This window comes from Scyliorhinus canicula, chromosome 9 (assembly GCF_902713615.1).
Source record: "Scyliorhinus canicula chromosome 9, sScyCan1.1, whole genome shotgun sequence".
NCBI lineage: Eukaryota > Metazoa > Chordata > Chondrichthyes > Carcharhiniformes > Scyliorhinidae > Scyliorhinus > Scyliorhinus canicula.
The window spans coordinates 197,291,609-197,315,038 of NC_052154.1; the positions used below are offsets into that span (position 1 = coordinate 197,291,609).

At 53.6% G+C, this 23,430-nt stretch overlaps 1 protein-coding gene across 1 annotated transcript in view; it reads right to left on the reverse strand.

Annotated features, from left to right (window-relative positions):
- Window positions 1–23,430, reverse strand: part of shank2b (SH3 and multiple ankyrin repeat domains 2b) — a 1,049,335-nt gene that overhangs the window by 1,009,683 nt on the left and 16,222 nt on the right. Inside the window, exon 2 of the mRNA XM_038808421.1 lies at window positions 16,496–16,619. Within this exon, the coding sequence (XP_038664349.1) occupies window positions 16,496–16,558 (63 nt within the window). The 5' untranslated portion in view covers window positions 16,559–16,619. The remainder of the gene's footprint in view (window positions 1–16,495; window positions 16,620–23,430) is intronic.

Here is a 23,430-nt window from a genome sequence, read left to right on the forward strand (position 1 = left end):
GTCTGCACCGACCCACTTAAGCCCTCACTTCCACCCTATCCCCGTAACCCAATAACCCCTCCTAACCTTTTTGGACACTAAGGGGCAATTTATCACGGCCAATCCACCTAACCTGCACATCTTTGGACTGTGGGAGGAAACCGGAGCACCCGGAGGAAACCCACACACACACGGGGAGGATGTGCAGACTCCACACAGACAGTGACTCGAGCTGGGAATCGAACCTGGGACCCTGGCGCTGTGAAGCCACAGTGCTAACCACTGTGCTACCGTGCTGCCCCAAGCCCCGAGTCACCACATTCCGACGCCTCTTCGGGGAGGCCGGTACGGGAATTGAACCTGCACTGCTGCCTTGTTCTGCATTACAAGCCAGCTTTTTAGCCCACTGTGCTAAACCAGCCCCTTGGCATCGATCCCACTACCTGTCACATGAGAAGCGAGCGCTCTACCACTTGACCTAATTGCCCCTAGTCCCCCTGATGTCCCGTATGCCTGGGCAGCAGACAATGCCAACTTCGAGCTAGACCAGACCCACCAAGATGCTGCAGGATTCTCCACCATCACCGGGATACCCCTGGTCTGGGGGTAATAGATGACAAGTATGTCTCCTTACAGGCACTACGACATCAGGGACTGCCCTTCATTAACAGGAATGGTTTCACTTCCTGAATGTTCAACACGTGTGTGACCACCACCTCTGGATCAAGCACCTACATCCTGGGGCACTAGGAGATCCCCGGAATATTTGAGGACCACCTCGGATGATGGGTTGGCTCTTGGGGAATAAGGGTACCCACCGATGTCCTGGCTGATGACACGAGTGCAGAGGCCGGAGACCAAGTTGGAGACCTGATATCGAGGCCTATGTTCCACTCGGGCTATTACTGAGCGGTGTATCGGACTGCTGAAAATGTGGTTCCAATGCCTGGTGTGTGCAATGCAGTACAGCCCCCCAGAGGGTCGCCTGCTTTGTGATGGTCCGCTGTGCCCTCCACAACCTGGCAAAGCAGCGGGGCGACGTACTGGAGGAGGACGAGGAGGGACATGTGGCCTCGTCTGAGGAAGCTGGCAAGGAGGAGATGGAAGACGAGCCCCGAGGGGACCCGGAGGATGGAGGCCAGGCGGTGGGCGGCAAGGGGCCAGCATACTCGGAGGACCAGGGAGACCCTCACCCTCATTCAGTTCTCATAGGGTAAGGCTTTGTCCTTGAGCTCACCCCCCTCCTCCCCACCCAATCCCCCCTCCCCCAATCCCACCTTCTCCCAAACCCTCCCCCCATCCAACCTTCCCCAATCCCTTCACTCCCCCAATCCCTCATTTCCCCCCCTTCCTAACCATTTCCCTCCTTCCTCCCCCACTCATTCCCCGACCCTCCCACAACTCTCCTCCACAACTACCTACTTCAATCCCCTAGGGTCTGTGTAACATCACTCCAGGGTGTTGGGCCTGTGTCACATTGTCGGTGGGTCACTCCAGGGTGATGGGCCTGTGTCGCACTGTCGGTGGGTCACTCCAGGGTGATGGGCCTGTGTTGCACTGTCGGTGGGTCACTCCAGGGTGATGGGCCTGTGTCGCATTGTCATTGATGATCACTCGCTGTGGGTGGGTCTCTATCCGAGGCAGCAGAGTGATGATCACTCGCTGTGGGTGGGTCACTATCTGAGGCAGCAGAGTGACGATCACTCGCTGTGGGTGGGTCACTATCTGAGGCAGCAGAGTGACGATCACTCGCTGTGGGTGGGTCACTATCTGAGGCAGCAGAGTGACGATCACTCGCTGTGGGTGGGTCACTATCCGAGGCAGCAGAGTGATGATCACTCGCTGTGGGTGGGTCACTATCCGAGGCAGCAGAGTGACGATCACTCGCTGTGGGTGGGTCTCTATCCGAGGCAGCAGAGTGATGATCACTCGCTGTGGGTGGGTCACTATCCGAGGCAGCAGAGTGACGATCACTCGCTGTGGGTGGGTCTCTATCCGAGGCAGCAGAGTGACGATCACTCGCTGTGGGTGGGTCTCTATCCGAGGCAGCAGAGTGATGATCACTCGCTGTGGGTGGGTCTCTATCCGAGGCAGCAGAGTGACGATCACTCGCTGTGGGTGGGTCTCTATCCGAGGCAGCAGAGTGATGATCACTCGCTGTGGGTGGGTCACTATCCGAGGCAGCAGAGTGACTATCACTCGCTGTGGGTGGGTCACTATCCGAGGCAGCAGAGTGACGATCACTCGCTGTGGGTGGGTCTCTATCCGAGGCAGCAGAGTGACGATCACTCGCTGTGGGTGGGTCACTATCCGAGGCAGCAGAGTGATGATCACTCGCTGTGGGTGGGTCTCTATCCGAGGCAGCAGAGTGATGATCACTCGCTGTGGGTGGGTCTCTATCCGAGGCAGCAGAGTGACGATCACTCGCTGTGGGTGGGTCACTATCCGAGGCAGCAGAGTGATGATCACTCGCTGTGGGTGGGTCACTATCCGAGGCAGCAGAGTGATGATCACTCGCTGTGGGTGGGTCACTATCCGAGGCAGCAGAGTGATGATCACTCGCTGTGGGTGGGTCACTATCTGAGGCAGCAGAGTGACGATCACTCGCTGTGGGTGGGTCACTATCCGAGGCAGCAGAGTGACGATCACTCGCTGTGGGTGGGTCTCTATCCGAGGCAGCAGAGTGACGATCACTCGCTGTGGGTGGGTCACTATCCGAGGCAGCAGAGTGACGATCACTCGCTGTGGGTGGGTCACTATCCGAGGCAGCAGAGTGACGATCACTCGCTGTGGGTGGGTCACTATCCGAGGCAGCAGAGTGACGATCACTCGCTGTGAGAGAAGCTCTGCTGCTCCTCAGTTTCTGCCAACGTCTGACTCCTGTTTCCCTGCTGACAGCGGCTCACACCCATCCTCGGAACGGGGTCTGCACCCGTGGGGGGGGGGGGGGGGGGGGGGGGGGCGGTTTGAACTTGGACCACTGTGCCTGGGGGGCGGGGGTTGGGGGGGGGGGAGTGGAAGCAGACCCGCTGTGAAGATTAACGTGACAGAGGCTTCACATGTATCTCTGGATAGCCCGGCCTCATTAAATGGAGATTCTGTGAGAGAATGGGCATGTGGCCAGTGAGAGGGAAGGATCAGTTTGTCTGACATGACAAACTCACTTGAGACAGGTCTCCTGGGTGAAGGGTCAATGGATCCTCACCTCTGCGGCACAGGGCAACCTCGCTGCCAGTAACTGCTCTCTCCTCAGACAACCCACGATCTCCCATGCCTCATAGGGGTGAGGACTCGTATCTCTGATACTGTGTCCCCCTGTTTTGGCCCTTTCCCACTTATTATGGGCTATCTTCTCCTGCGGGGACAAAGAGAGGCCATTGTCAGCGGCACGCCTGATGATTCAGGGGTGTCTATAGCAGGTAGCATGTGTGGGCACTGCGCCTGGACATGAAGGGGCAGTGTTGGTGGGTGCCAGGGGTAAGGAGGAACACACACGGAGATGTGAGGAAGGTGCGAGGTGTCAGACAGTGATTTGTGGAAGGGTTTGGGTATCTGAGGGGTGGCAGGCAGACCAGATGCCAGGAGAGAGGTGGTAATTTACCCTTGCTGATGGGGGGAGGTGGTTGGTCACCTTCCTACATTGGAAGGCAGTCTCCTGGTCAAGCTGCCCACACTGACAGTCGTTGCCACTGCCTCCCAGGCGGTATGGGTATGGGAGAGGCATTTTCAGAACCCCAAAATGTATCATGGAGTTCAACCAACCTCTCCCTTTAATGTATTGTTGCTTTTGAAGCACACGGTTGGTCTCCAGGTGTGGCATTACAATTATGGACACGTGGGTTTTTAAACACAAAACAATGTTTGTTCCATGAATTCAACTTAACCTTTTAAAATAAACATTGGATCCCTTAACACCCCTTACTTCAAAGATAACCGAGAAAATAATACAACACTAAATAATCCCTCAAAACATTCCTTCAAACCTCCAAAAGACTTAACACCTTTAAACAGAATCACATCAGGTTAAAGACATCACTATTATGAGTTTAAATCACCCAAATGATTCAGAGATAGTCTTTCCTGGCAGAGATCACGGCAGATCCAGCTCACTGCAAACACAGACACATCCAAGCTCTTTTCCTCAAAAGTGGCTTTTCCTTTCAAACAGCTCACAGCAAACCAGCCAGGCACTTTTCAGCTGCTCTCTCTCAAAACTGAAACCAAACACTGAAAAATGGCTGAGCTAAAAACCCAGCTCCACCCACACTCTGACATCACTTCAGTAATATGAGCTGCCCTATTTCTTAAAGGTACATTGCTTAAACATCCATTTCTTAAAGGTACTCTCACATGACAGTATTGGTGACCCTGCTGCTGGTCCTCTCACATCAACGGTGTCCAGACGCACATCCAGGTCAGCAGCAGGTTTGCGCGTTGCCATGCGTGTGCGCTGACTGGGAGTGAGTGGTGAGGGAGCGTTTAAACGCAGCTCCTCCTTGTTAGCGGCGAGATGCTGAGGCACGGGTCTGGCCAATCAGACGGTGAGACAGCCAGTAATGGCGAGACGCTCGTTGGGCTAATTTCCGGCAGCAAATGCTGTTAAATATGGACCACGATCTCGCCAACGCAGCACCAATCGCACCCAAATAACACTTTGAAATGTTTCCATTAAATCGGGCTCCTTACCAGCAGTTTTTGGTTCCTGGCCCTTTGTAACACTCCTGGACGATCCACCTTGCAGCTTCACACGAGCATCCCGCCGACGGAGAATCCAGCCCGCTGTGTCTGCCGTGTAACTCAGCAATCAATTACCTGCACATTTCTTCTCCTAATTAGGACTCCTCGTGTCACGGCAGCAAGATGTGTTGCACGAGATCAGGATTCAGTCCACTCCCTGCCCACCAACATAATGTCCCCATGTGAGCTATTTCTAACAGAATGGCAGATGGGAGGTGCAGGAATTAGTTGGTGCAGCAGGGGCAATGAGAGGGTGGTGAAATTGCCTCCATGTTGCTGGTACCAGGGGTACCACACAAGGCAATTTCTCACCCAGTGTTTTGACAGAGCTGGTGATGTGGAGGAAAGGATCCATTTTCCCCACTGAAAACCACAGCTGTCCAGCTCAAATAATTCCCACTTCTAATTATCTCACAATTTTCGATCGAGCCGCTATTTACTCAATTTGCATCATCTTCTTTGTTCCAGACTGTTTTCATTGATGCTGTCAATCACTCTTGCTGGACCTTACGAAAGCGTCCCCAAAGTGTGGATTCTATAGCATATTCCTCAATTCCCTCGCGACAATATACTGAAGGAACGTCTCCCCTTTTAATAAGAAATGACTTTGACACATCACTTCTGTTCTCATTGCAAACTCATTTTCTGAAATAAACTCTAGGGGGGGGTTAGAAATTCATTTGCCTTGATTTTTTGACACTGGGGACTGTGATGTATAACCTGCCTGTACACCTCCAGGGACTGAGAATTATTTTAAAAGAACATTTCTCCAGGCAGCCTTCGATTCTGAAAGGCATTGGGCAGAGCCGGCCGCCCAGTGCGTCGACTGAAGGGCATTTTCACAGAAGCACAACCAAACTGACCCTGCTCGAAGCCGGCTGCTCTCTCAGCATCCACTGCGATGCAGGTAGAGACTTCCTGATGTATCAGTGCTGCAGTGCAATCTCGGACTGAGGTACTGAGGTACATGTTTGCTGCCATGCACCCTCAGGAAATCATAGCTGTGGAATTTGGTGCCAAAACATGCATGCAGAATCCCGCAGCACTAAGGTTATGAGGATTGCTCAGGTGTTGGCCCAGCAGAAGCTCTGTGGAACACAAGCCCGCTGTTCTTTGTCAGAATGACAGCACTCACACTCTGTCAATGCCCTTGGCATTGCCTTTTCGTCTGCCATCCCAATCTGCTGCCAACCTTGTGTCATAGAATTTACAGTGCAGAAGGAGACCACTCGGCCCATCGAGTCTGTACCAGCTCTTGGAAAGAGCACCCTATCCAAGCCCACACCTCCACCCTATCCCCATAACCCAGTAATCCCACCCAACACTAAGGTCAATTTTGGACACTAAAGGCAATTTAACATGGCCAATCCACCTAACCTGCACATCTTTGGACCGTGGGAGGAAACCGGAGCACCCGGAGGAAACACGGGGAGGTTGTGCAGACTCCGCGCAGACAGTAACTCAAGCCGGGAATCGAACCTGGGACCTTGGAGCTGTGAAGCAACTGTGCTAATCACCATGCTACCCCATGAGAGGCATGGATAGGGTGAATGCACTCAGTCTTTTTCCCAGGGTTGGAGAATCGAGAACTAGAGAACATAGATTTAAGTTAAGGGGGAAAACATTAATGGGAACATGAGAAGCAACTTTTTTTTTTACACAGAGGGTGGTACGAATGTGGAATGAGCTGCCGGAGGGAGTGGCTGAGGCAGGGACACTGACAACATTTAAAAGGCATTTGGACAGATACATGGATAGGAAAGGTTCAGAGGGATATGGGCCAAATGGGGTTGGCTTAGACGGGCTTTTTGTTTGGGCACGGGCCAGTTTTGACCAAGGGGCCTGTCTCCATGCCATAGATTTTATGATTCTATGAAATGGTAACGGATACAGAGATACGGGTAAAAGAGAAGATGCAAAAAAGAGAGGAAGGGAAATAGCGAGAGATGAATGGAGAAATTGAGAGAGAAAATAGGTATGTTTTTGCTCCTGTGAACTGACAATATCCAAGTGTATATTATGACCTAGGGCCGAGTTGACAAATCAGAGCAACAAGCAGTGTTTTTAAAAGCTTTTTTAACACATTATCAAAAAGATCTGTGACAATGCTATTGGTGGAGATAAAAGGTTTGAATTTGGGCAGATTTGCTGGTTTTTTTTCTATATTTCAGTAATCTGCAGCACAATCATCTCAGTATCACAAATAATCAAAGGTTAAAGAAATGTCACACAGAGAGGAGAGCTGCTGGCGACAGCATTGCAGACATCTATCAAAGGCACAATCACTTGGGGGTCTGAGCAGAATTTAATAGCTGCTTAAAAGGCACCAACAATGTCATAAGGAATGGTATTTAATCAGAATCTGTGAAGCATAGTTGTACAACTTAGATCCTGAGGGAAATTGATCCAGTGCTAATGGAGTAAAGAAATAGAAGCGTCTTCGAATGGATTTCAGGTGATTGGCAGAAGAACGAGAGGCGATAGGAGGACAGCCATTTTTAATCATGGTAGTGGTTAGGATTTGGAATGTATACGACACAGATTCAATGGTAGCTTCCAAAAAAGAATTGGATCAATACTTGTCGGTGGACAAGCTGCAGTGATTTGGTGAAAGCATTGGGGAGAGGAGACTTCGATATTCCTTTACAAAAGAGCTAGTTCACATTAGATGGGCCAAACACCCATTTCTGCTCACCAGACAGGAATGCCTCTGGAGGCTATATTCATAAAAGCTCCATCTGGACCAACTGCATAAAACAAACAGGACGGGCTGGGGGGGAGGGGGGAGTGGGCGTGGAAATAAAAACCCCAAATGAGGGGAGTAGTGGGACATTTGCAGTTGTAAACAATTGCAAAAATAAATGGTCAATAAATTCCAAATGGGATAAAACCATCCTGGCATTGGCATAAACACGTCAAATATTGCCAGATGCAGAAAACAATAATTGATTAATAGTTGCACAGAAACAGGCCATTTGGCCCATCGGACCTATTCCCCTACTCTTCCCCCAATGTCTTGCACTTTTTAAAAGATTAATTTACAGGATGTGGGTGTCGCTGGTTAGGCCAACGTTTATTGCCCATCCCTAGTTACCCTTCAGAAGGTGGCGGTGAGCTGCCTTCTTGAACCGCTGCAGTCCCGGAGGTGTAGGTACACCCACAGTGCTGTTAGGGAGGGTGTTCCAGGATGTTGCCCCAGTGACAGTGAAGGAACGGTGATATGTTTCCCAGTCAGGGTGGGGAGTGACTTGGAGGGAAACCTCCAGGTGGTGGGATTCCCAGGTATCTGCTGATCTTGCCCTTCTAGATGGTGGTGACCGTGGGTTTGGAAGGTGCCGAGTTACTGCAGTATGTGTAAGGAGGAGCAATCAATTGAGCTGCTTTGTCCTGGGTGGCGTTGAGCTTCTTGAGTCTAGTTGGAGCTGCACTCATTCAGGCAAGTGGAGTAAATTCCATTACACCCCTGACTTGTGCCTTGTAGATGGTGGACAGGCTTTGGGGAGTCAGGAGGTGAGTTACTTGCCGTAGGATTCCTAGCCTTTGACCTGCCCTGGCAACTAGTATTAATATGACTGGGTCCAGTTCAGTTTCTGATCAATGGTAACCCCCAGAATGTTGATTGTAGGGGATTTAGCAATGGTAATGACATTGAATGTCAAGGGGCGATGGTTAGAAGCTCTCCTGCATGAGATGGTCATTGCCTGGCACTTCTGTGCCGTGAATGTAACTTGCCACTTGTCAGCCCAAGCCTGGATATTGTCCAGGTCTTGCTGCATTTGGACATGGTCTGCTTCTTTATCCGAGGAGTCATTAATGGTGCTGAACGTCCCCACTTCTGACCTTATGATGGAAGGGCGGCTATTAATGAAGCAGCTGACAATGGTTGGGCCTAGAACACGACCCTGAGGAACCCCTGCAGTGATGTCCTGGAGGTGAGATGATTGACCTCCAACCACCACAACCATCTTCCTTTGTGCCGGGTATGACCCCAACCAGCAGAGAGTTTTCTCCCTGATTCCCATTGACTCCAGTTTAGCTCGGGCTCCCTGATTCCCATTGACTCCAGTTTAGCTCGGGCTCCTCGGGATGGCAGACTTGGTCAATGCTGCCTCGCAGTCAAGGGCAGTCACTCTCACCTCACCTCTGGCATTCAGCTCTTTGTCCGTGTTTAAACCAAGGCTGTAATGAGGTCAGGAGCTGAGTGACCCTGGCAGAGCCCAAACTGAGCGTCTGTGAGCAGGTTGTTGCTGAGTAAGTGCTGCTTGACAGCACTGTTGATGATTCCTTCCATCGCTTTGCTGATGATGGAGAGTAGACTGATAGGGTGATGATTGGATTTGTCCTGTTTCTTATGTACAGGACACACCTGGGCAATTTTCCACATTGCCAGGTAGATGCCAGTGTCGTACCAGCACTGGAATAGCTTGGCTAGGGGCAAGTTCTGGAGCACAAGTCTGGTTTAGCTCACTGGGCTAAATCGCTGGCTTTTAAAGCAGACCAAGGCAGGCCAGCAGCACGGTTCGATTCCCGTACCAGCCTCCCCAGACAGGTGCCGGAATGTGGCGACTAGGGGCTTTTCACAGTAACTTCATTGAAGCCTACTCGTGACAATAAGCGATTTTCATTTTCATTTCATTTCATTTAATTTTCAGTACTATTGCTGAATATTGTCAGGGCCCATCGCCTTTGCAGTATCCAGTGTCTTCAGCCGTTTCTTGATATCACATGGAGTGAATCGTATTGGCTGAAGACTGACATCTGTGATGCTGGGGACCTCCGGAGGAGACCGAGATGGATCATCCGCTCGGCACTTCTGGCTGAAGATTGTTGGGAATACCTCAGCCTTGTCTTTTGCACAGATGTTCGAGGCTCCTCCATCATTTGAGGATGGGGATATTTGTGGAGCCTCTTCCTCCAGTGAGTTGTTTAATTGTCTACCACCATTCACTGCTGGATGTGGCAGGACTGCAGAGCTTAGATCTGATGCGTTGGTTGTGGAATCGCTGAGCTCGGTCTATTACCTGCTGCTTATGCTGTTTGGCACACAGTCCTGTGTTGGAGCTTCACCAGATTGACACCCTCAGTGTTGCTATGGCTTGTGTTGCTCCTGACATGCTCTCCTGTACTTGACATTTTGGAAAATGTTAAGATACGGTTATCATAATGGACTATGTTATCCAAATGTAGGACTGTCAGGAGTTTGAGATCACCCAAAGAAAGTAGCCACTGCTGTTTAGTTTTACAGTTACACCCGGGGATAACATTGAGCATTAACATCACGGTAAATTAGACCCATTTTGGAAATCCTTTGTTGAATTGCAATATTACAGAATCACAGAATACGCCAATGCAGACGAGGCCCTTTGGCCCATCTAGTCAGCACCAACCCAGGAAAGGCCCTGACCTGCCCTCCTGGTCTCACTGTCCAGCACTTGGCCCATAGTCTTGAATGTTATGACGTGCCAAATACTCATCCAGGTACTAAAGGATGCGAGGCAACCCGCCTCTACCCCCTCCCAGGCAGTGCGTTCCTGACCGTCACCACCCTCCCAGGCAGTGTGTTCCTGACCCTCTCCCACCCTCCCAGGCAGTGTGTTCCAGCCTCTCCCACCCTCCCAGGCAGTGTGTTCCAGCCTCTCCCACCCTCCCAGGCAGTGCGTTCCTGACCGTCACCCTCCTCCCAGGCAGTGCGTTCCAGACCGTCACCACCCTCCCAGGCAGTGCGTTCCAGCCTCTCCCACCCTCCCAGGCAGTGTGTTCCAGACCCTCACCACCCTCCCAGGCAGTGTGTTCCAGACCATCATCCCCCCCCCCCCCCCAGGCAGTGTGTTCCTGACCGTCACCACCCTCCCAGGCAGCGCGTTCCTGACCGTCACCACCCTCCCAGGCAGTGTGTTCCAGACTATCACCACCCTCCCAGGCAGTGTGTTCCTGACCCTCACCACCCTCCCAGGCAGTGTGTTCCTGACCGTCACCACCCTCCCAGGCAGTGTGTTCCTGACCGTCACCACCCTCCCAGGCAGTGTGTTCCAGCCTCTCCCACCCTCCCAGGCAGTGTGTTCCTGACCGTCACCCCCCTCCCAGGCAGTGCGTTCCTGACCCTCACCACCCTCCAAGGCAGTGTGTTCCTGACCGTCACCACCCTCCCAGGCAGTGTGTTCCTGACCGTCACCACCCTCCCAGGCAGTGTGTTCCTGACCGTCACCACCCTCCCAGGCAGTGTGTTCCAGACCCTCACCACCCTCCCAGGCAGTGTGTTCCTGACCGTCACCACCCTCCCACGCAGTGTGTTCCAGCCTCTCCCACCCTCCCAGGCAGTGTGTTCCAGCCTCTCCCACCCTCCCAGGCAGTGTGTTCCAGCCTCTCCCTCCCTCCCAGGCAGTGCGTTCCAGACCGTCACCACCCTCCCAGGCAGTGTGTTCCTGACCGTCACCACCCTCCCAGGCAGTGCGTTCCAGCCTCTCCCACCCTCCCAGGCAGAGTGTTCCTGACCGTCACCACCCTCCCAGGCAGTGCGTTCCAGCCTCTCCCACCCTCCCAGGCAGTGTGTTCCTGACCGTCACCACCCTCCCAGGCAGTGTGTTCCAGACCCTCACCACCCTCCCAGGCAGTGTGTTCCTGACCGTCACCACCCTCCCAGGCAGTGTGTTCCAGACCCTCTCCCACCCTCCCAGGCAGTGTGTTCCTGACCGTCACCACCCTCCCAGGCAGTGTGTTCCAGACCGTCACCACCCTCCCAGGCAGTGTGTTCCAGACCGTCACCACCCTCCCAGGCAGTGTGTTCCTGACCGTCACCACCCTCCCAGGCAGTGTGTTCCAGACCGTCACCACCCTCCCAGGCAGTGTGTTCCTGACCGTCACCACCCTCCCAGGCAGTGTGTTCCTGACCGTCACCACCCTCCCAGGCAGTGTGTTCCAGACCGTCACCACCCTCCCAGGCAGTGTGTTCCTGACCGTCACCACCCTCCCAGGCAGTGTGTTCCTGACCGTCACCACCCTCCCAGGCAGTGCGTTCCAGCCTCTCCCACCCTCCCAGGCAGAGTGTTCCTGACCGTCACCACCCTCCCAGGCAGTGTGTTCCAGCCTCTCCCACCCTCCAAGGCAGTGTGTTCCTGACCGTCACCACCCTCCCAGGCAGTGTGTTCCAGCCTCTACCCCCCCCTCCCAGGCAGTGTGTTCCTGACCGTCACCACCCTCCCAGGCAGTGTGTTCCAGACCCTCTCCCACCCTCCCAGGCAGTGTGTTCCTGACCGTCACCACCCTCCCAGGCAGTGTGTTCCAGACCCTCTCCCACCCTCCCAGGCAGTGCGTTCCTGACCGTCACCACCCTCCCAGGCAGTGTGTTCCAGACCGTCACCACCCTCCCAGGCAGTGTGTTCCAGACCGTCACCACCCTCCCAGGCAGTGTGTTCCTGACCGTCACCACCCTCCCAGGCAGTGTGTTCCTGACCGTCACCACCCTCCCAGGCAGTGTGTTCCAGACCGTCACCACCCTCCCAGGCAGTGTGTTCCTGACCGTCACCACCCTCTGCATAAAAACGGTTTTCCTCACATCCCCCCTAAATCTCCCACCCCTCACTTTGAACTCGTGTCCCCTCGTAACTGACCCTTCAACTAAGGGGAACAGATGCTCCCTATCCACACCCTTCATATTCTTGGACACCTCAATAAAATCAGGTTTTCTATATTTTTAAAATATTTACACACCAATGGGGCAGCACGGTAGCACAGTGGTTAGCACAGTTGTTTCACAGCTCCAGGGTCCCAGGTTCGATTCCCGGCTTGGGTCACTGTCTGTGCAGAGTCTGCACGTTCTCCCCGTGTCTGTGTGGGTTTCCTCCGGGTGCTCCGGTTCCTCCCAAAGTCCAAAGACGTGCGGGTTAGGTGGATTGGCCATGCTAAATTTCCCTTAGTGACCAAGAGGTTAGGGGGGGTTATTGGGTTACGGGGATAGGGTGGAAGTGAGGGCTTAAGTGGGTCGGTGCGGACTCAATGGGCCGAATGGCCTCCTTCTGTACTGTATGTTCTATGTTCAATTAAGAGATACTTTAGAAGGAAACAATAGGTTAAATAGAACAGATAGTATGTGACAGCAATAATACCCCCCCAAAAAACAATAAGACATCTTAAAGTCCAGGAAATTATGGTAACAATTAACGAATGCAACGAACGTGTTTGCACAGCATGGGATATATCTATGCATGAAAAATTCAACACAAGGTCCTGTGCTGAAACACAATACAAAAGTTGTCTCTCAGCAATTCACCAAGGCTCCTTTGACACTACCTCCTGAATGTGACATCTACCACCGAGAGAGGCAACAGTTGCAAGTGTATGTGACCACTGCCACCTCCCCAATACCCCTCCAAGTCACACACCGCCCTGACCTGGAACCATATCGTCATTCCTTAACTGTCACTTCGCCAAATCCAACAACCCGTTTGCTAAAAGCACTGTGATTGTAGTTTCACTACACGGACTGTAGCAGTTCAAGAAAGTAGCTGACCACCACTTTTTCAAGGGCAACTAACAATGTGCAATAAATGCCAGTGATGTGCTTCTCCCGAGAGTTCACCTTTTTAAAGTGCTTCAAAAATGTTGGTTTTCAGTTCCATATTGTTACACTGAGGCAGAGATGGGACAACTAAAAATGTTTTGTAACTGAGCAGACCATCATGTTATGGTGACAAAGAATAAAGACAAAGTTTATGGTTTATTTTAGTTAAACAATTGTGCCGACGCCTTGCAATGAAAAGTGAATGGTTTAATGTGATTTCAAACAAATGTTATTCCACTTATCTTTGGTAATCCTGCTGTAGATTGAGCTTGGAAACAATAGCCTTTCTATACCTGAAGATATAGGATGGATATGGTCACCTGCACCACATTGGCCAAGAGCTATCAGCCTTCAATTGGATAATCAGCTGAATGGAAAATGCCACAATTCCCAAAGAGACTGAATTTCAGGAAAGAAACACACTTAAAAAGTCCAATGAAGTTCCCTCTTCATTTTTCCTTCTGTGTCGATGATGTTGTCCTGTTCACTTTGACAGTGGCTATTTGGTCATGTCTCTATTCCTGGCCTCAGCCCACAGCCAATATGATTCTTGCAAATGATTTCTTAAACAACTGTGCAAACACATTGCTATGATGTGAATGGAGACACAGTCCCATTACAACTGTTTGCTGGATGTGTCATGTACCCGGTGTGAATTTGAGGTTTGTGTGATTTCCTTGGGTTCTTTGTAAAAACACTGAACCCGGTTGTAACTAGAACATAGAACATAGAACAGTACAGCACAGAACAGGCCCTTCGGCCCTCGATGTTGTGCCGAGCAATGATCACCCTACTTAAACCCACGTAACCCGTATACCCGTAACCCAACAATCCCCCCATTAACCTTACACTACGGGAAATTTAGCATGGCCAATCCACCTAACCCGCACATCTTTGGACTGTGGGAGGAAACCGGAGCACCCGGAGGAAACCCACGCACACACGGGGAGGACGTGCAGACTCCACACAGACAGTGACCCAGCAGGGAATCGAACCTGGGGCCCTGGAGCTGTGAAGCATTGATGCTAACCACCATGCTACCGTGAGGCCCATGTAACTGTTGTGAATCTCTATCAATGTGTGGTATTTGCATTAAGAAAAAGATATAAAATACATTTTGTGTTAATAGTTTGGTGAATAAATCTCCAATACTGTACCAATATTGTTCATTACTTTAAATGTCAAATTCACAATTGTAATATTTTTACAACAGTAGTGTCTAAACTACAACCTAAACATCCAAAGAGGCCGTAGACCGTTATCTGTTCAACCCAATCTTACAATCCACTCTGACTTAATAAAGTTCTAATTTAGCTGAATGGGTGGTGGAGGTGGAGAGGGGGAGGAAATATTTTTACATGCGTTTAATTACTTCACAGTAACTATTATCGCTTCACAGCTCCAGGGTCCCAGGTTCGATTCCGGGTTGGGTCATTGTCTGAGTGGAGCCTGCACATCCTCCACGTGTGTGCGTGGGTTTCCTCCGGGTGCTCCGGTTTCCTCCCACAGTCCAAAGATGTGCAGGTTAGGTGGATTGGCCATGATAAATTGCCCTTAGTGTCCAAAATTGCCCTTAGTGTTGGGTGGGGTTACTGGGTTATGGGGATAGGGTGGAGGTGTTGACCTTGGGTAGGGTGCTCTTTCCAAGAGCCGGTGCAGACTCGATGGGCTGAATGGCCTCCTTCTGCACTGTAAATTCTATGTAAATTACATAAAACATAACTTTTATTACAAGCCTAATTTACCTTTGTGGGGGAGGGCAGAAGAGCTTTTACTTAGAATGTTATATTGGAATTCTTTACGCAACCCATAGGATGTCACGGCACACAACACAATGGTTAATTGAGGCATGGAGCCCCCTCTGGGGTAGGCAGGAGGAGTTGGAACTGTTTCCGGCTCTCAAGTCCGCCCCCATGGGGAAATAACACTAATAATAATAATAATCACTTATTGTCACAAGAAGGCTTCAATAAAGTTACTGTGAAAAGCCCCTAGTCACCACGTTCCGGCGCCTGTTCAGGTACACAGAGGGAGAATTCAAAATGTCCAATTCATCCGACAGCACGTCTTTCGGGACTTGTGGAAGGAAACCGGAGCACCCGGAGGAAACCCACGCAGACACGGGGAGAACGTGCAGACTCCGCACAGACAGCGACCCAAGCCGGGAATCGAACCCGGGACCCTGGAGCTGTGAAGTAAGAGTGCTAACTACTGTGCCACCGATGAAAGGAGATCTAATTGAGGTACATAAGATGACAAAGGGGATTGACAGAGTAGAACAGATACTTCTTCTTGTGGGGCAATCTGGAACGAGAGATGAGGAGAAATGATGACTTTTTTTTAAAAATATGGTCTCAAAGGGTCATGATTCTGTGGAATTCACTCCCCCAGAGTACTGTGGTAGCTGGGACATTGAGTAAACTTGAGGAGATAGACAGATTTTAAATTGGAGATGGGTTGAAGGGTTATGGAGAACGGGCAGGACAGTGGATTTGAGGCCAAGAGCCGATCAGCCATGATTGCATTGAATGGCGGAGCGTGCTCGAGAGGCTGCATGCCCCACTCCTTCTCCTAGTTCTTATGTTCTCAGCAACGTTTTTAAAAGTTTAAATAAAACTCAGATTCAGTGTCTAAGCCACCACAGTGGGGGGAGGGGGAATACCCCGCCAGGGCAACCTTTGGTTGTGCTCATATCCATACAGGGAGGGTGGGCCTGTCAGCCTGCCTGAAGCCTGGAGCCTGGAGCCTGCTCCTGGGTATCCAACTCCAGGCAGTTAAACTGGAAATTGGAGGCTGGTAAACAAAGGTCCTAATCAGCCTCATTAGCTACTTCCCTGTGAGGAGCGGTGGAGGGAGGGTGCACTGCTGGTTCCAAACACACCTTGGAGAAATGGTCAGTGCAGGAATTTGGTACAATAACAAGCACATTGACCAACGGTGGCCTCCGTTCCCAACCTTGGCAGGGTCTGAAAATTCATGGCATCTTTAATCTCTCTTTGTTGGGCAAAGTCCCAATCATATTCACATTTCAATTAAATGAAGGAGTGTGGGGATTGTGTCGATAACTAGAATTGAGATGAAAGATCAAGCATGATCCTGAGGGGGTATATGGCCCTCCTTCTGCTCTTATTTCTTATATCTCTCTATTCTGAATAAATCCAGTTCAGTTTGTGGATAGGTTGGGCATCGTCTTATCAAAGGATTCAATGATGAGGCTCCTACCGTTTGCTGCAAGTCAGGAATGACGATTCTGATGACCAATGTGTTGCTCTGGATGTCATCCATCCTGGCGATGGGTTTCCCCGTTGTGGCCGTGATGGTGTCATCGATTGTTTCTTCTTTCAAGCTGTCAGATTCAGATTCAACAGAATAATCAGAATTGCTCTGTGCCATCTCATCTTCACTTGAGGTTGGACTTCGAGGCATGCTGTGCTTATTTTATATTGTCGAGCTACCAAGGGAATAAAATAGAATGAGAACAGGTATAATCTTATTACAAAATATTACAGAGAAGATTCACACGGCATTGGGGGGGGGGGGGGGGGGGGGGTTTACTACAGGAGGATAGGATTGCATTGAAGGTGAAGGGTTTTGAAGGAGATTTTTACATTGATCAAAATAGTCACTGCTGGGGGACTAAATGCTTCTTGACTTTTGGCACAGGGTGACAAGCACTCTAAGATCAGTAAAGAATGGGTTAGATATGGAATAAAGCTCCCTCATTCCATTTTAATGATGTATCAGCAGAAGTATTTTCAATGTAGCATACTCCCCCATTTTTGTCTCCTGCCTTTGTAGATGTCAGCCTGAGCTTAATAGTAGCAATGCTGTGTCAGGACTATTGCCACCTAGAAGGACAAGGGCAGCAGGAACATCATCAACTGGAAGTTCTCCTTCAAGCCAGCCACCATCCTGACATGGAAATATATCGGCTGTTCCTCAACTGTCGCTGGGTCAAAATCCAGGAACTCCCTCACTAACAGCACAGTGGGTGTACCTACACCTCAGGGATTTCAGCAGTTCAAGGCGGCAGCTCACCACCTCCTTCTCAAGGGCAATAACGGGTCGCAAATGTTGGCCTAGCCAGCGATACCCACATCCTTTACATAACTAACTAAAAAGCTCTTTGGAATGGCTGGTGCCCAATTGGTCTTCATCTACACCCAGATCTCACCTGTTCTCCAAGTAGTTGTTGGCGTGTATCAGTCGGGTCACACCCGGGAAACCTCTTTGATGGATGGGCTAAGCCAGTTGAGGGGAGCCCTCAGGCCTCCTCCCCTTAGCGATAGAGGGACGATTCGGAGTACAACTCCGAGAGAGGACAGAAAGGGAGTCTCAGTTATGAAAGAACGCACTTTCCTTGCTGATGATCACTGTTTATATTTTGGAAAGTTAAGCAGCAGCACTAAACTATAGGAACAATAATTCAAAGTGAAAAAAATGTTGATTTTCAGAATAAAGCAAATTGCGGAAGCAATTTCTTTCAGTCCAGTGAGAAAAGTTGCTGAAGGCAGATTGAGACGTTCCTGCAGGTCCAATCCTGCCGGTGCCAATCCTGCCGGGGCCGATCCTGCCGGGCCGGCCGGTGCCAATCCTGCCGGGCCGGCCGGGGCCAATCCTGCCGGGGCCAATCCTGCCGGGGCCGATCCTGCCGGGCCGGCCGGGGCCAATCCTGCCGGGCCGGCCGGGCCCGATCCTGCCGGGGCCAATCCTGCCGGGGCCGATCCTGCCGGGCCGGCCGGGGCCAATCCTGCCGGGCCGGCCGGGCCCGATCCTGCCGGGGCCAATCCTGCCGGGCCGGCCGGGCCCGATCCTGCCGGGTCCAATCCTGCCGGGCCCAATCCTGCCGGGGCCGATCCTGCCGGGGCCGATCCTGCCGGTGCCAATCCTGCCGGGGCCGATCCTGCCGGTGCCAATCCTGCCGGGGCCGATCCTGCCGGGGCCAATCCTGCCGGGGCCAATCCTGCCGGGGCGGCCGGGGCCGATCCTCCCGGGGCCGATCCTGCCGGGGCCAATCCTGCCGGGCCGGCCGGGGCCGATCCTCCCGGGGCCGATCCTGCCGGGGCCAATCCTGCCGGGGCCAATCCTGCCGGGGCCAATCCTGCCGGGCCGGCCGGGCCCGATCCTGCCGGGGCCAATCCTGCCGGGGCCGATCCTGCCGGGCCGGCCGGGGCCAATCCTGCCGGGCCGGCCGGGCCCGATCCTGCCGGGGCCAATCCTGCCGGGGCCGATCCTGCCGGTGCCAATCCTGCCGGGGCCGATCCTGCCGGGGCCAATCCTGCCGGTGCCAATCCTGCCGGTGCCAATCCTGCCGGGGCCGATCCTGCCGGGGCCGATCCTGCCGGGCCGGCCGGGGCCAATCCTGCCGGGGCCGATCCTCCCGGGGCCGATCCTGCCGGGGCCAATCCTGCCGGGCCGGCCGGGGCCGATCCTCCCGGGGCCGATCCTGCCGGGGCCAATCCTGCCGGGGCCAATCCTGCCGGGCCGGCCGGGGCCAATCCTGCCGGGCCGGCCGGGGCCAATCCTGCCGGGCCGGCCGGGGCCAATCCTGCCGGGGCCAATCCTGCCGGGGCCAATCCTGCCGGGGCCAATCCTGCCGGGGCCAATCCTGCCGGGCCGGCCGGGGCCAATCCTGCCGGGCCCAATCCTGCCGGGGCCGATCCTGCCGGGCCGGCCGGGGCCAATCCTGCCGGGCCGGCCGGGGCCAATCCTGCCGGGGCCAATCCTGCCGGGGCCGATCCTGCCGGGGCCAATCCTGCCGGGCCGGCCGGGGCCAATCCCAGATCCAAAGAGTTCCAGAGACTCACCCCCCCCCCCCCCCACTCTGAGAGAAATGACTTCCCCTCATCTCGGTTTTAAATGGGCGACCCCCTTATTTTAAACAGTGACCCCCAGTTCTAGATTCTCCAACAAGAGGAAACAGCCCCTCCACCTCCACCCTGTCAACACCCCTCAGAATCCTGTACGTTTCAATCAAATCGCTTCTTCATCTTCTCAAATCTACTAGCTGGAAGCCTAACCTGTCCAATCTTTCCTCATAAGACAACCCAACCATTCCTTATTTATTATATAAATTGAGAGGCCAACTTCAGGATTTACGCCAGCGAAACTTTGGTTGGGATATCCCCCCCCCCCACCCCCCCTCCCTGCTGGTGACACGATCAGGTTCACACCCAGGCCTAGCGGGTTAGACCCCACCGCAGCCACCTTCAATAGCGTGGGGAGCGTGTGTGTGTGGGGTGGGGGAGCGTGTGTGTGTGGTGGGGAGCGTGTGTGTGTGGGGGGGGGGGAGCGTGTGTGTGTGGGGTGGGGGGAGCGTGTGTGCGTGGGGAGCGTGTGGTGTGGGGTGGGGGAGCGTGTGTGTGTGGGGGTGTGGGAGCGTGTGTGTGTGGGTGGGGGAGCGGTGTGTGTGTGGGAGCGGTGTTGTGTGGGGTGGGGGAGCGTGTGTGTGGGGGGGGGGGGGGCGGGTGTGTGTGGGGTGGGGGAGCGTGTGTGTGTGGGGTGGGGGAGCGTGTGTGTGGGGGGGGGGGGAGCGTGTGTGGTGGTGGGGGAAATGTGGGAGCGGGTGTGTGTGTGGGGAGCGTGTGTGTGGGGTGGGGGAGCGTGTGTGTGTGGGGTGGGGGAGCGGGTGTGTGTGGGGTGGGGGAGCGTGTGTGTGTGGGGTGGGGGAGCGTGTGTGTGTGGGGTGGGGGAGCGTGTGTGTGTGGGGAGCGTGTGTGTGTGGGGAGCGTGTGTGTGTGGGGTGGGGAGCGTGTGTGTGTGGGGTGGGGGAGCGTGTGTGTGTGGGGTGGGGGGAGCGTGTGTGTGTGGGGTGGGGGAGCGTGTGTGTGTGGGGGGGGGGAGCGTGTGTGTGTGGGGTGGGGGAGCGTGTGTGTGTGGGGTGGGGGAGCGTGTGTGTGTGGGGAGCGTGTGTGTGTGGGGAGCGTGTGTGTGTAGGGTGGGGGAGCGTGTGTGTGTGGGGTGGGGGAGCGTGTGTGTGTGGGGTGGGGGAGCGTGTGTGTGTGGGGTGGGGGAGCGTGTGTGTGTGGGGCGGGGGAGCGTGTGTGTGTGGGGTGGGGGAGCGTGTGTGTGTGGGGTGGGGGAGCGTGTGTGTGTGGGGTGGGGGAGCGTGTGTGTGGGGGTGGGGAGCATGTGTGTGTGGGGTGGGGGAGCGTGTGTGTGTGGGGAGCGTGTGTGTGTGGGGAGCGTGTGTGTGGGGTGGGGGAGCGTGTGTGTGTGGGTGGGGGAGCGTGTGTGTGTGGTGTGGGGGAGCGTGTGTGTGTGGGGCGGGGGAGCGTGTGTGTGTGGGGTGGGGGAGCGTGTGTGTGTGGGGTGGGGGAGCGTGTGTGTGTGGGGTGGGGGAGCGTGTGTGTGTGGGGGAGCGTGTGTGTGTGGGGTGGGGGAGCGTGTGTGTGTGGGTTGGGGGTGTGGGGGGGGGGTCATTGAGGGCTGAGCGCGGAGGGCTGGAGGAATGTTTTATGGTTTAACCTTTTATGTTATTTAAATTTTTGAACGCAGTCCCCAAAACAAGCCTCCCATGGACATCGTCACCCAGCAGCCTCCCAGGTTACCAACCAGATTCCTGTTCCAGGCATCCACCACACAATCCTGAACTAAACATCCCACATTTACCATTTCAAACATTCGCAGAGCCGGGATTCTGACGCTCTGCCCGCCTGGTCCAGGAGTGAATGTCTGGACCAAGGCGGTGATTGAGGAGAGACTCTGAAAGCTGGAAACCCCTCCACCCGCCACTGAATATCAAAGAGAATATAGCGTAGCTTAAGGCAATCAGGAAAGGGGGGGTGGGGGGGGGGTGGCAAAACAAGGGTGCAAAAGGTGTGGAATGAGTCAGGTGGCTAGGAGGGTGGTTTGGGGCAGGGGAGGGAAGTCAGGTGGCCAGGGTGTTTTTGGTTACGTTGGCTGGGTGGGGCCATTGGGTGGCCAGTGGGAGGGGAGCCTCTGGTCAGGGCAGTCAGGGGCTCTGGGACTGGCTGGTCAGGCGAAGATAGGCCCAAGCGGTCAGGCAGAGGTGCTGTTAGATGGTCAGGGCTGTAGGGTTGGGGATAGAATCCCTACAATGCAGAAGGAGGCCATTTGTCCCATCAAGTCTGCACCAACCCTCTGAAGGAGCACCCCACCCAGGCCAATTCCCCCACCCACTCCCCAGCCCTATCCCCATAACCTGCACATCTTTGGACAGTGGGAGGAAACCGGATCACCCGGAGAAAACCCACGCAGCCACGGGTAGAATGTGCAGACTCCACACAGACAATTATCCAAACCCCGGGTCTCTGGTACTGTGAGGCAGCAGTGCTAACCACTGTGCCACCCGTACTCAGGATAGTCAGCGGAATGGGGGTCAAATGTTGGGGGAGGCAGTTTGGGTAAGACAGTTGGTTTGCGAGTGGGGGCTGAGATAGATGGGAGGGCATTAATAAGGCATTTAGAGGGCAGCACGGTGGCCTAGTGGTTAGCACAACCGCCTCACGGTGCTGAGGTCCCAGGTTCGATCCCGGCTCTGGGTCACTGTCCGTGTGGAGTTTGCACATTCTCCCCGTGTTTGCGTGGGTTTCGCCCCCACAACCCAAAGATGTGCAGGCTAGGTGGATTGGCCACACTAAATTGCCCTTAATTGGAATAAATAATTGGATAATCTAATTGGAGAGGTGTGAGGGCTATAGTCAGGAGAGTGGACGGGTAGTCACGGTGTTGTGAGTGTAGTCAGGGGGTCAGGAAGCTAGTTGAGGTGTGGGGGGGGATGTGTTTGGGGAGTGGCTGGGAGGGTCATCGGGGTTACCAGTAGGGTAACCCACTCCCACTCCCTACTGGTAACCCCGATGACCCTCCCAGCCACTCCCCAAACACATCCCCCCCCCCCCCACCTCAACTAGCTACCTGACCCCCTGACTACACTCACAACACCGTGACTACCCGTCCACCCTGGAATCAGGAGCATTTTTAACCCTTCAAAACTTTCTTGGGTATCCAATCTGCTCAGAGAATTGAAATCATCCAAGGTTTCCAATTGAAATTGGAGTGTTGGACCACTCCAGGCTCAGTGTAAGTGCCGATTGGGAGTTTAAACTTCCTGGGTAATTCCATGTAGTCCTTGTGTGTGGGGAATTCTGGGGGTCCCGAGCCATCTTCTGGGCTATCTCAGGGAGGGGGTATGATTACCTGGGGAATGAAAGTTCTGGGATGGTTCCGAATGAATAATTTTCTGTTTTCACAAAGGGAAGGTGACATTGCAGATATTGTAGTTGAAAGGAGGGGGGGGGGGGGGAAGAGTAAAATATTGGTTGGGAAAAGCATCAGGAGATGAGAAATTCCCAGCTGATTACTATCTTTGAGAGTGGGAAAACACCAGGCCCAGTCCCAAGTCCAGGTTCAGGCCCAGGCCCAGACCCAGACCCATTCCCAGGCCCATTCCCAGGCCCAGACCCAAGTCCAGGCCCAGTCCAGGCCCAGGCCCATTCCCAGGCCCAGACCCAAGTCCAGGTTCAGGCCCAGGCCCATTCCCAAGCCCAGGCCCAGGCACAGGCCCAGGCCCAGTCCCAGACCCAGACCCAGGCCCATTCCCAAGTCCAGGCCCATTCCCAGGCCCAGACCCAAGTCCAGGCCCATTCCCAAGCCCAGATTCAGATCCAGGCCCTGGCCCAGGCTGCCAAGAGAGGCAAGAGCAGACAGCAGAGGGTGTAGCCATTATTTGCTAATCCTCTCTAGCTGTAGGTGCGGCGCCGGAGGACTGGTCACCATTGTTTACAAGAAGAATAATGAATAGACCAAATAACAAAAATCTATAAAGTCTAACCTTGGTGATTGAGCTGCAACACAACAACCATTATTTAGAAAGGCCCGGATTAATCAGCGACCTTGTCATAGAGTTGTCAAGGTGAGATTATGTCTGACCAACCTGATTATATTTTTTGAGGAGGTAGTGAGGGGTTTATTGACCATCACCCAATAAGTGTCGCCGTGATGGATTTGACAAGGTTGCACATGGCAGACCAGTCGGAAAAGTAAAATCCCACGGGATCCAATAGAAAGAGGCAGGTTTAGCTCTGTGACAATTGGCTCATGGTGAAGCAAAGGGACATGGCTGTTGGCTGAAAGACAGTTTGCAGTGAGGTTCGAGGGAAATCAGTGCTCGGCTTTTGTATCAATGCTTTAGACTG